Raw genomic sequence first — 13709 nt, forward strand, 5'->3', positions numbered from 1 at the left:
GTTAGAATTTTTTGGATGTCGTTAGAATCATGATGTAAAAAATATGACAATAATAAATAATCTTATGTAATGATTAAAAATCATCTGCGATATTAATAAGTTATATTAATAAACAATTATGTTACATTCATTATTGTATAAATTAATGTAATTAATTGTACTTCTATTACTAAAACCTAAAACATAATTAATTAACTTCAATAATGAAATTCGCTTTAATTTTCTCTATCATTATTACTCGTATGATGGTGGCGCCCTCTGTTATCAAACTTGTTCACAAATTCCAACATCGTAGCATTAATATATACTTACCTACCTATATATTTGCCTGTAACTTAAATATACCAAATCGACAGGTGACTAAATTGCTCATACTTCAACAGTAGCAGCTTGCCAGTGCTGGGAGGCGGCGGGACCCCGCCACCAGCAGCATCGCCAAGCAACGTGAAAATCAAAGCGGAGCCGGTCTCCCCGCCGCGCGATCCAGGGCACATGCACCGCGCCCCGCCCCCCGCGCCCGCGCCGCAGCCCGCACACCTATCTGGAGTCATTGATGGTACGTAAAATGTAGTTATTTTTATATCCAATATGAGGACGATTCCCTTTAAAAACAAACTTCGCAAAGAATTGATAATTGTCAAAAGGATATATATATATATATATATATATATATTATACAACTTAGAATGGCACACAAGCTGTCGGCCCACCTGATGGAAAGTGATAACCGTCGCCTATAGACATGATCAGTACCATGGACATAAAAGAGTATACTGTTTCGCCCATAATACCCCCCCATGCATTGCCATTCCTGAGGACTCGGGTGTTATTCCTCTGTACCCTGTAAATTCACGCCATATCCCACCCTTCAAACCGAAACACAGCCATGCAAATACAACTGCTTCACGGTAGAAACACGGATGGGACAGAGGTAGCCAAGCAATCGACTTTTGTACAAAATATATTATGTATCACGATTGCTTCCCAATCGTTAAATGGGTTGAATGCACTTTTCTCCGACAAATACTCCCATTTACGATGAGATAGAGTTAATTCATCACCAGCATCATCGTAGTAGTCAACGTCATCATCCATCTTTGGACATTCATAAATTATATTTTTTCCCATATACGATTTATTATTTATTACGCCGCACAATTTTCAGCTAAATGTCCTCAAATTGATATCTTCAACTCACGAGATACCTTCAAAAGCATTTTACAATCAGCCAACAAGTCTCTTTGACATGTCAATATTTTTATGTATTTTTATTATTTGCATGTACTTCATTATTATTTACCACATTCATATGTTTTCTTTATATAATTTATAATTTAACATTGTTTGCCAACAACTTTAACCATGCTGTGTATAAATATCATTGTAATATATATTATATTATATTAATATAAAATATCTTTATATAAATGTTTATAATGATTGTAACCTGTGGTGTATACCTTTTAATAAATAAAAAAAAATCGGCTATATCTTTTTTTATGTTTGTTGCATCATAACTCCTTCAGTTATAAACCGATTTGGAAAATTCTTTTTTTTTTTATCTGAAAGGGTATACTACGACAATTGAAGTTTAACAATTGAAGGATATTTGACTGGCAAAAATAAAAAAAATAATAGGTATCCGGAAAAAGTTGTGTGTTGTATTATAGATAATAAGCACCCATATATTATACCTACACTACTAAATAAGACTCAATATTACTGGTAGAATAGACCTTATCGCCAACTGTTAATGTCAGTGACCCATACTGATACATGACCTCCTTGTCAGTGTTACTCATCGTGAGATAGGAATTCACTCACCATTTACACCGCCCGCCACACATATGTAAACTAATAAAAAATATCACTTACATATTTTTTTTTAAGAACGAACAATTAATGGTTACTATCAAATACAAATTATTTTATTTTATTTCAAAAATGGTCAAAACGATGGTATATTTAAATACTGTTCACACTCTTCACCAGAATCTGGTTTACAAAATTAATTTAATTGTTCTATGAACACAATCAAAAATTGAATGTTACATAAAATATTTCACACTGGCAACATATTTACTATAATTATATATATATAATATAAATAAATAAATTACAAATAAACCATTCAAATAATGTGACCCAATTAAATGAATGGTTTATATTATTCAAGGCTTAAAATAATTAAAATATTCATTAATTGAGTAAATTCATTTTTCTATTAGCCAACCTATTGTCAGTATTAATACAGTAAAAGCGAAATTTTATAACGAGAGATGGATGAATTTGTTACTATAAACTACGTTTGATTTATTTTACTTTATGTACTGATTCACATAGATGGAACCTAAGTCTTAAACAGCTGAAAAAATTTAAAAAGTGAATGGTACAAAGATAGACCACATTCTAGTTTAGCATATACTCATAGGTCACTTTAACACTACGTAAACAATTTTGCGGAGTTAGCTATTTATTTATCCTAAGTTAATAAAAATGGATAGATGTTTTTTACTCCTCCACGCAAAAACTATTGAAAATACAGTAAAAGCTCCTTATTCACGGATCTAATCGGTACATATTAATAAAAAGGATTCGGTATTCTTAGTACACGTAAACACGTCGGTAAATGAACTAATAATAAAGTAAAACAAACCTTATTACAATTATACCTAAAATATGTTATCAAATACTATCGTCGCTATATAAGTGGTTCGAATTCCCATATTCACAGATTCTGTATTCGCGGCATATTTACGGAACATATACTCCGCAGATAAAGTTTTTACTGTAATTAAAATTAATTTAATACACGGATACATTATACCTTAACACATAAGATACTTTAAATACTAATTCACGAATGCAAAGCCACGAGAAACGGCTAGTCATACATATTCTTGATTGTTAAATTTGAATATTATTTAAATACGTTGTTTCGATACAAGATGATCATCTGACCACGCACATCTGTGTTGACATATTTCGAAACATGTTGCTTATGTAAATAATACCTTTAACAGTTTTATATTACATTCTAACTGAGATGTATAATTATTTTAAACAATTTTATAAATAATATAATAAATTTCTTAATTAATTAAGAGATATTATATATTGTTATTTCATAATATCTCATTCGCTTCACGTTAGACTAAACGTGAGGTATGCATAAATGATTTTTTTCCTCGTGTAGATTATTGGTGCTATATTCATTAGCCAATGTTCATAAGTCATGTTCATTTAGCAAATATCACAATAGTTTCTTTTGTGATAATGTAAATAATGGCTAAAGTTTCAAATTCTTCTTTTTCTTCCATATCAATAGGGTTAACTTATATATAACTGGCTACAACGAAAAAAATAAAAATAAACAAACGAAAAATTAAGAGTTATAATGCTATGTTGAAAAATTTTCAAGGCATAATGTAGTATATTCAGAATTAGGTTACATGTAATTTTTATCAATGTTAACTGCCTTAAATATTGCCCCGCCACGGCGGAGGTAAGATGACTTCAATGTCGAATTTATTTTGTGACTTTCTGAAAAGTTCCCAATTTCCGACTTGACGTCGAATTCTTGAGAATTTAACACACTTATGTATTTATTTCAGGTTCAGTAACATCTAGTAACATGGGCTCCCCAGCTGGACAGGACATGAGACACACTAACGCCGTCCCACTAGACTACGAGCAGCCCCACACGAAGCGGCCGCGGATCGAGGGTTGGGCCACATAGCTAGGCTATGAGGCCTTCGGATCCTACCCGAGGCCCCTCCATCCGCACTGCTAAACCCGACCCTGGCGGAGCGGCTCCAAGGTCCAAAAATCATACGACTCGCAGCTGCAAAATCCTATCGAGCTTCGGTAGACCGTCCTGCGTTGGAAATCAACCATGTTCTTTCCTCGATGGTGCTGCATTGACATACTGTGACAGTGCTAGAATCTTCGATAAAAAGTCTGAAAAGGAAAGGTGCATTAAGGTGCTTTAAATTTTGATGGCACGGTCAACTTTTTGCGCTTATGCGTAGATCATCTCGACTCGAGAATGAACTGTCCTTTACTTAAAGGATATAAAAATTAGGATAAAAATATTAAAATCCTTGTGATGATTTCTAAAGAAATCAAAATGTTAAAACAAAATTGAATGTTCAAGTTTACACTACCCTTCTATTATACGTAATAAATACTATTATAATTGCACATGCAAGTACACTAAACGTTAAGGATAAATGTTTAATATAAGTACAAGATTACTGAATAGATGCAACCCTGATCAATTTTGAACTATAAGTACGTATAGATAGATTTCTAATTTCCCCTGTACATAGATGACATTACATGTGCAATCCGTGCCATTGTCTGTTTAGCTTAAAAGTTAGTCAATTTAACAATTAGTGACTATAACAGTAGAAATGCACTAAGGTCCCTGGAGTTCAGTGAACATACGAAGTAGCCGGACGGTGTTGTGTAGTGCGAAGAACAAACTATAAAAGTGTGTCAAGTGCGTTTATGACTTAAAAACGACTGTTGACTTTTGTGTTAGTGTTTTAAAGTTCTTTTGTGCCATTTTAAAAATATTATAATAGTGTGACATCCGAACTTGAATCTTTGTAAATTTAGTAAGCGTAGTATCATCACAGAAGATAATAAAGTTATGTATTATAAATCTACATTATCTATTGACATATTTATACATGAGAATCATATATGATATTTACATAATATGTATACACGTCCCGTTAGGAACGAATGTTATGTAAGTAAGTAGATAATGTTAGCTAGAGTTGAGTATATAAAAAGTACCACACGAAGCTTTAAAATTTCTTATGATAACACTCGCACTCTAAGCAGACTTGTAAGTAATGGATCACAGTTAATGTATCGTAATAAATCTAGAGCTCCTCGCAACAATTTCCTTTGACCGACGCTGTCTCTGGAATGTATAGGATGAAAGTATATATTCGTTTCTACGTTAAAGTAGCAATGCTGTTGTTTAATGTCGTAAATTGTTTTAATTTATAGACTTTATAGTTGCAGTTCCTCGTAATGCTTTGAAATCCATTAGGAGTGCTTTTTCAAAGAAAAAGTTACGATCGATTTAGTGCCCTGTGATTTTACACCACCACCAAGGTACATTTTGTATTGGTCCTCTGATTCTCTCCAGAATTTTTAGACTCAATAAATTGTGTTTGTTGTAGATGTTGCGATTATATGTCTGGTGGCTATAATGGGTTATTAAGGGATATCAAATTTGTTGATAAATTATTACATTTTATTTTGTTAGTGTGATCTGAAGACGTTGCATTTTCTAATCGGTTCTTAAATACATTCATTGTAACGGTGTACAAATACATCACCTACAAATGAGCAAACTCAGCTTTAAGTGCACACACTATAAATATATTTAATCATACCTATTTTGGTATAGCACTATATCACGATCCGCCCTATTTTTAGATGATGTTATCTGGTAAAAGTGGTAACCTGTACCGCTGAATCATTCATGTCCAATAGTCTAATGTTAGTATATAATAATGTAATCATAATTTATATGTGTCATGGATATTGTAATCATTCAGAATTCCCCTCGACGTTACATAGTAACACTAACTTCCTTTAGTTCCACTTTGTCCCCTTATATCTTCTCACTGTAGATGCCTTACTCACAGTGCCTAAATGTACCATTTTGTACCAAATTTGTATAATACGATAGCATTTTTGCTTTAATATTTTTTCACATCCTAATAAGTTTAAGTCTTTAAGAGATGTTAAATTGTTATGACCGTAAGATTTGGCGTTAAACAAATTACTGTATTGAATAAAGAACTATTCTCGCCTAAAGAGTACATTACGGTCATAGCGATCAATTTATCGCTATACCACGTTTTGGAGCAGTCAAACTGTTTATAAAATACTTGTAACTGTAAACTTGTGATTTGTAACTATTTAATATATCATTAAGTGACATTTGCAAAAAAAAAATTATTATAAAATTCATTAGGTTAAATCCTTCAAATCACAGTAACAAAATGTTAATGTATGATTGTTAAATTTGTACAGGGAATTACCAGTTTTGAAGTTCAAAAGTCTGAACGCAAATATAAAATGTATTTTCGCATTGTATAATAAGTACACGATTAGTTTTAAAACGAATTAATATTTTAATACCGAAGCATAATAAATGTTGGCCCGTTTAGGGAACTATATAAATTCATGTAAGTACACCTTAAATGTTAGAGTGAATTGTTAATGTGATATAATTACATACACTGTTAAGATCCTTGTATTTGAGATTCTACGGTTGCGTTATTCGAAATGATTTCTCGGTCGTTCGTTCCTAATAGTTCATTTACCAGACGTTTGTGTGCTTTCTATTAGAATTTGCTCAATCGTGTTTGTTTGGCGATAAGCAACATTATCATAACGTCTAGCTTGTTGTCTGATCTTCTTTTAAGATTGTGTACATCTGTTAATTGTGAATGTTTCACAGTCTCAAATTCCCTGTCTGGTGTATAGTTAATTGGATTGGTAGTACAAGTGTCCGATTGTTAATATTGTACAGGTTATTTGAGTCATGTTACTGTTACCGATATACCTATCATATCTGGCGCACCTAATAAATATCCATTATTCCAGAGTAATAATAGAAATGATTTGCACAAAACCAAAATGTTTATGGGAAATGGATGGAGTTTGTATAATGTAAAATAATTGTCTAGTACTTCAAAATACACGAGTAAGTGTTTACATGTTTACTCCGTTGTGTACGCCATTAGCGTTTGAAGTACTTCAAGTATTTTGTTGAGTGCACATGTTATTCTATCGACTTAACTTGTATAAAATATTTCATCAGTAAGCTGGTATTGGGAGCATAATTTCCGAGGTTGTGAATTTTACTATCGGGAATGAGTTCACGTTTAAATAATTATTAATATTTAATGTAACGATTTCATTTCGGCGCACAACTATGTTGTGTGTTCTTGTAAAAATAGTTTGCTTGATTTGTTTTGTAGATGTACCTACTTTTGTGTATGTTTTATCTGTATGTATAACGCTGTGTGCCAATAGCAAACTGTTACTCTTTATCATTTTAACTTATTACCTTTAGAATGAGTAATTCATTGCATTTAATGAAAAATATGTAGTTTTAAGTATAAAATATTGGAAATCAGTAACTGATTTCATCACAGTAGTTATTATGTGCTCTGTGTTCCCCATCTCTTTGCTATTGTTTCACAGCCCAATGTGAACAACCCAAATAGTATATAGGTATATAAATACATATCCTTATTGAATACTCAAGTCGATTTCACTATTATTTCTGTCGTAACATCAGTTGTGCAATACATATATAACAAAATGCTTAGGTAGGTATTAGGTATATTTTCGTTTGAATTTACAAAGAATGCAAAATCTGTTGTATTTTATTGATATTTTTACTGATAACGTGAGAGGTGCCAACGATATTTTGTAGGTGCCTCTTGGGAATTTAAGTCATAATGTATAATTATTTTTAAGCTAAGGCCGGGCCAAATATTGCATTAATTTAGGTCTCGCGGCGCCTGTTTCTGTGTCGAGGCAGCCAATTCTGCCCTGTGTATAAATTGTATGAAGAATGAAAACATCTCAGTGGCTGAATGAATATTAATGTTTATCGACAGTGTTAGAAAAATTGTTATAAATTATTTTGATGACTGTTCGAAGGATAATAAAGAGTTGGATGTCATTTCGTTTTCATTTTCTCTTAACTTTAGCCCCTTATTTTATGACGTCGTTGTTATTAATAAATAATAGTTAAGAAAATAATTATTTGTAATGAATTACTGATGATCTAAAGAATTATCTTCCACTCGTTATTTCTATTTTTAAAATCAAGACCTTCTAAGATTCTACCGATAAAAGTAGTTAGTGAGTATTCTCTCTACCTCACGCTAGATTCCTAATGAAGCATCAAGTGTGTTACTTCGCCAATAAACAGCTTCAATTTTCAAAACAATTTACTCGTTATATACTTAACTTTTTAAAATTATTATTCTTCCATTTTTTTTACTCTGTAATCGATTGCTATATTACTAGTACTGTATTTTTGTAGATATATTTTAAATACATTCAGAATAAAAATTGTATGATATTATACAACAAAACAAACGATTTCAATAAATTAAATTTTAATATTCATAATATTACATCTGCCTTATGCAACTACTTTCAAATCTAATAATATAATTGGAATATTTTAAATAACTCTACTTGATACGGTCACCAAAAGCACCTTTAGATGCAGTTGGTTCTCTTGTGTCGTCCATCAACTCTATAGTATCGCCTCGAACAAAATTCCTTCTCTTCATATCTTTCTCAAATATCTCATGCACTTCTTTATCGACATCCACTGAACTGGACCTTCTCGAGTCAAATCTGTCTACATCAAAGTTCTCATGTACAACAATGTTTTCTTCAGTTACATTTATTATTTGACCATCCAAAGTATTCTCAGACTCGACACTATGCGTTCTATCATCTGTATTCAATTTACTATCAGTAGCATCAAAACTAACATTTACTTCAGTTTTAATGTCTGATTTTGGAGTAGTTATTAATTTCTCTTGTGAATTCGCACCTTTAGGCCTCCTTCTTAAACGGCAATACCTTGTGATGCCGCCCATCCATTCAGACAATAGCGCTGAAGCAGCCACGAGAAATCCAGCGGCTAGTAGCAAAAACATTCCCTGGGTATCTTCAAGCGTTAAACCTTTTTCTTCTACGGATGTAACTTTTAAGCTCGTAGAACTTGCCTGTTTCCAAAGCGGTAAACATGTTAGGTGTTTATTAATAGTAGTATTATATTAGTAAATTTCACATTTTTTTTAATACAATAATACATACACCATTTCTCTTATAGAAAATTTTGAAGAGTATTTTATTATTGCTACTTTGTTAGTTTCCGTAATATTATTTATTATGTAGTAAAGGACCAGTCGTATTTATATATACGTATTTATTATCATGACTGATCCTTTATGGAAGATATGGAGAGAACCAAGTTTAAATGGACTTTATCTATGGATAAAGTAAAAAAAGTATATAAATATCTTGTATACTGTTTGTAGATTCCCTATTAATTTTCTAATGATTGTAGTTACCGATTCTAGATAATCTTTTTCGAGGAAAAAACTTGCACATTAAAATTCGTTCTAAATTCAAAAATCTTAAAACTTATCGACGAAATTACTTCATTCATCAGTGTCTATTTAAGATGATTTACATAAAATACATTTACTAGCTTTACCCGCAACTTCGTCCGCTTGGTATACAGTACGAGTATATTACAAATTGCAACAGCGATTGGTGGAACCGAAGGTAACAAACAAATTAACTCACTTTCATATTTGCAATATTAGATTAATATCCTTATTAATCTATTAAAAGCTTACATCTTTCTCCTTAGAAGAAACTGGATAGTTGTTATAAATTTCTCTAAGAAACTATAACAGATACTCACTGTGTTTCATTATAATCCATTAAAAAATCTAATAGTACAAAACCTAATAATTAGCATAAATTGTAAATTACCGACAAAAGTTTTCCTGTAGAAGTGCGTTGCATTTCCCAGCGGACGTCATTTGCTACTTTATCTACAATACCCGTCTGATACATTCTTCTTAAGCCATTGTTAAATTTACTTGAATAAAGAGAATTATTTGGGAACCCCATAGAGACGCCAAACGGTGCAAAACATTCAGTAGATATGTGGAGAAGACTTCTTTTTGAACTAAAACGAATAATATAAAAAAAATATAATATTAGTATTTACACATTTGTAAGAATACCAAAATCAGTCATTAACGATTATTTATAAGTAGAATAATCATCATCATTACCAGCCTTTCATCATAAAATATGATCCTACGTCATTTGCATACAAAGACTGCTTGCAAAACTTAAGACTTTGTACAAAAGTTGATTGCTTGGGTACCTCTGTCCCATTCGTGTTTCAACCGTGAAGTAGCTGTATTTGCATGGTTGTGTTTCGGTTTGAAGGGTGGGATATGGCGTGAATTTACTGGGTACAGAGGAATAACACCTGAGTCCTCAGGAATGGCATCGCATGGGGGTATCATGGGCGAAACAGTATACTCTGTTATGTCCATGGTACTGCTTATGTCTATAGGCGACGGTTAGCACTTTCGATCAGGTGGACCATCAGCTTGTTTGCCATTCTAAGTTGTATAAAAAAATCCATTATTTCATTCCATCTCGAAACAGGTCATACTAAATTAAAATTACTTTTGCAAAGTCACTCGAAAACTTTTCTTCCTCATCAGTTGTTAGTTCCTCAAACTATGTGACCAGTTCACTGCGATTATAATCATAACATCCTATTAATATCCCACTGCTGAATACAGGATTCACTCCATAAAAGAACAATATTACTGTTATTATTAATATTACATACTGGTGAAACTGACCTATGAATGTTATTTTATAATGACTAAAACTTTAAATCTTTTAGTCAAAAACAGATCAAGTGCTAAACTCACATATGGTTGACTAAATTTTGACATATTTTTTTAAAATCACAACAATAAGCCCCACTTTTTTAGGATTTCAAGCGATTAGATTTATTTTTTTAAAATTTTAACTTTAAAATTTGGAACTATCTTCTCTTACATATTAATTAATGCAAACCATCATCAATAATTTTAAAACAAAAACATATTATACGCCTATACTTGGATACAAATAAAAGTAATCATTAAAAATAAGCATGACGAATCATTATGCACTGTTTATCGTATTCTTTATAATATATTCGTAAAATTTTGTAATACATACACGTTGACTTGTTTTTGGTGAAGCATTTGTATTGAGACACTTTATCTATATAATGTAGGAATTAAATATCTACTTATTCGAGCACACTAAACTTACGTTGTTTTTGTAAAATTCGCTTGAACAATATACTCAAGTTGAGCTCTAGACCCCAAAAAAGCATACGGCCAAAAGAAAGCCTTCGTCGTATTTCTAATACCTGCTTCAACATTAGGCACAAATTCTATTTTCTTAATCAACTTATTGGTTTTTGGATCCGATGAATTAGCAAACCATGTTTCCCAACCACCGCGATCTATATTATTAAAAAAAAAAAGATTGTATAAGAACATTATCAATACAGCAATTAAGAGTATTTGTAATAACATAAAAATTGAATGGTAACTCCGCTTGCATTATCGGTATACAGAAGCAAGGTACCAGATAATAGATGAAGTCAGGTTAGTTAGCACATCGTGACGAATTTACTAGGAATTATCCACGATGGTTTCCAGGGGGAACCGCGAAGAGATTGCCTGATAAGAGTGTTGTTAACAATGGATCCTAACCTTTCCATTACTAATAATCCATCCCCCCACCCCATACAAAAAAAAGGTCCGATTATGATAACTTGCCTAATGTTCCAACCCGATAAAATCCTGACAATAGCTCGTCCACTGTATCAACGGTTTCAGGAAAAACAGGTAAAGTCACGAACGCTATTATAGATCCCGTATAACAGCTCGTAATAATGATTGTGAAAATCCAGTACCATCCTAAAAATTATATAAATTAGTCAGTCATTGATATAATTATTAACACTTTTATTTCATTTCATTTTTATGTTTCGAATAATACTGTACCTATTAACAGTCTAGTTGTAACCTTAGTTGTTTTGCTCCACGAATTCTTCCCAACGAATGTAAAGCAATTTGTAAAAGTACCGAAGACATACCAAAACATATTTTCAACTTCTCCACTGTTATGAACTAAATGACGGAGTGTATGTTTATCAGAAAATGCTAATGGGAAAATAGCAATTAGATAAGTAAAGGTAAGAGCTACCCAAACATGCCAATGAAACGGGCCTAGAATTGCACGATATCTAAAAAAAAATATGACCTTATTAGTTATCATAAAAATATCTACACAGATTTTAACTATTATATATCGAACAACCTTGGTAATGCAGTAGACATCAATGTAACGAAGGAAGCACAGTCCTGTGAATGACTGAATGCCATATCCATATCACGTATCCTTTTATTTGTTAAATACATTCCACCTATTGCAATATCGGCTCGACCCATTATTATCTCTTTGGTTACAGCATCTCCTGGACTTGAAAATTAATAATTTTTTAAACCTTATTACCTATTCAAGAGAATAATTTTCAAATAAAATATAATATTTTTGTAATTATTACCCTAAATATAACTCTCGTGGTTCCACTATTTCAATTGAAAAGTTATTTCTTTCCGCTAATAAGTTTAGTAATCTAATTTCTATTCCATCCCATACTACTCGAGGATTTCCACCATCTAAATCAGTTTTTATCCTGTAGATAAATTTTCAAATAAGTAATTAAAATCGTATTATTTGTAAATTAGGTAATTCATTATTATTTTACCTTCTAAATACATAAGGAGGTTGATTTGCAGCTGCAACAAGAAATCTATGCCCAGCATAGCCTTTCATCATTTTTGTAGGAAAAAGATTAATATTCCTCGAAAATTTTCCATGTGCCCATGAGTTAAGAACTACGGGCATACTAGCTCCCAATCCATCAGTATATAACTTATGGGTATATAAAATATATGGCGCTTCCTAAATATAAAAAAAATGCGAAAATTACATGTCGCCTTTATTTACATTATATTTGTTAACTTTGAACTCACCCTAGTTTCATCACCTTCATCTTTAAAACTTTGACCGATTACTAGCAAATTTACAAACATCCTTGATAATGCACTGGAAAGAAATTCTTGAACCGCCCATTGTGATGATCTTGCTACAACAACTACTTTGTTTTCTGATCGTTTGCCTAATATTTTAGCTGCTATTTTAACGTCACTTAAAAATAAGATAAAATGAACACATTCGTTTACTTGTAAAATGAGCTTCGATTCTTGTAATTGATTGTTATCATTTATATAACCATGGACGTAAGTGACTGGAAAATCTTTAAAAAGGTTTTGAAAAAGATAGCTGTCTTGGGATTTCACTTGATTATCATATAATATAATTGGCGTGCAATCATATAGATAAGTTAATGTAACATTATGAATGAGATTTATAAGGGACGGGGTTTGATCAAAGGCACTACTTTTTTTAATAAAATTTTCATTCCAAATTTCTTCTCTAGTTTTCGGATGACCATAAAATACAGGATCGACACTTCTTTTTACTTTATCTTTCTTATATTGATTGTTTTTAAAATCAGGATAATAATGCCTTAAGTATATTTTCCGATTTCTTAAAAGGTTTCCGTGATTACATTCTTCTAAATTATTACTTTGAAATTCATATTCGTCGAAATCACTTAAATCTTCAGATTTCTTCTTTGAAGTATCTAAAAGTGATTTCGAAGCATAATATTCAATTTCTTCAGATTTTGCTAAAATATAATAGATAAAATTTAAAACAATATATTTGAAACTTTTCATTATATATATATATTTTTTATAACTATTGTATTGTTGTTGCACACCAGAAAAAATTCGTAGTAACAATACGACATAGGTGTAGCTGGCTTTTTATAGCTCTCTAATGACCTTGATATATGAAATATCAAATGGCATTCGTCCGCCAGGTGTTATGATTGCAATTTAATTTTTGATGACTGTTTCATGGCTTGACCAAGACCTCAAACTTTCTCTTAATATATTTTTAAACCC

The 13709-nt window shown here is 31.6% G+C and overlaps 2 protein-coding genes across 7 annotated transcripts in view; one reads left to right on the forward strand and one right to left on the reverse strand.

Moving 5' to 3' along the window:
* LOC113518370 (myocyte-specific enhancer factor 2) overlaps positions 1–7729 on the forward strand; it is an 82211-nt gene extending 74482 nt beyond the window's left edge. For 4 of the 6 annotated variants that reach the window (XM_026903255.3, XM_026903254.3, XM_026903257.3 and 1 more), the window contains exons 8-9: positions 384–556; positions 3615–7729. In XM_026903255.3, coding sequence (XP_026759056.1) covers positions 384–556; positions 3615–3739 — 298 coding nt within the window. In that variant the 3' untranslated portion in view covers positions 3740–7729. The remainder of the gene's footprint in view (positions 1–383; positions 557–3614) is intronic. The other 2 variants (XM_026903256.3, XM_026903258.3) reach the window with 1 other exon arrangement.
* Positions 7730–8200: 471 nt separating this feature from the next.
* LOC113518283 (ionotropic receptor 21a) lies at positions 8201–13528 on the reverse strand. The gene is made up of 9 exons (XM_026903129.3): positions 12711–13528; positions 12443–12639; positions 12239–12370; positions 11992–12153; positions 11676–11917; positions 11448–11588; positions 10933–11128; positions 9574–9772; positions 8201–8795 (listed from the first exon to the last, which is right to left on the reverse strand). Exons 1-9 carry the CDS (start codon positions 13476–13478, stop codon positions 8250–8252), a joined length of 2583 nt encoding a protein of 860 aa, XP_026758930.2. The 5' UTR covers positions 13479–13528; the 3' UTR covers positions 8201–8249.
* Positions 13529–13709: the final 181 nt, after the last annotated feature.

The sequence above is a fragment of the Galleria mellonella genome, unplaced genomic scaffold (assembly GCF_026898425.1).
Source record: "Galleria mellonella isolate WM207_F2 unplaced genomic scaffold, CSIRO_AGI_GalMel_v1 utg171, whole genome shotgun sequence".
In the NCBI taxonomy this organism is placed as follows: domain Eukaryota; kingdom Metazoa; phylum Arthropoda; class Insecta; order Lepidoptera; family Pyralidae; genus Galleria; species Galleria mellonella.

Coding starts and splice junctions, on each gene's coding strand:
- LOC113518283 (XM_026903129.3), bottom strand. CDS start 13,478: ATGAAAAGTTTCAAATATATTGTTTTAAATTTTATCTATTATATTTTA. Junction 11,129..11,447: donor TTATCGGGTTGGAACATTAG/GCAAGTTATCAT, acceptor TTAATAATATAG/ATCGCGGTGGTTGGGAAACA. Junction 8,796..9,573: donor CTACAGGAAAACTTTTGTCG/GTAATTTACAAT, acceptor CTTTGGAAACAG/GCAAGTTCTACGAGCTTAAA.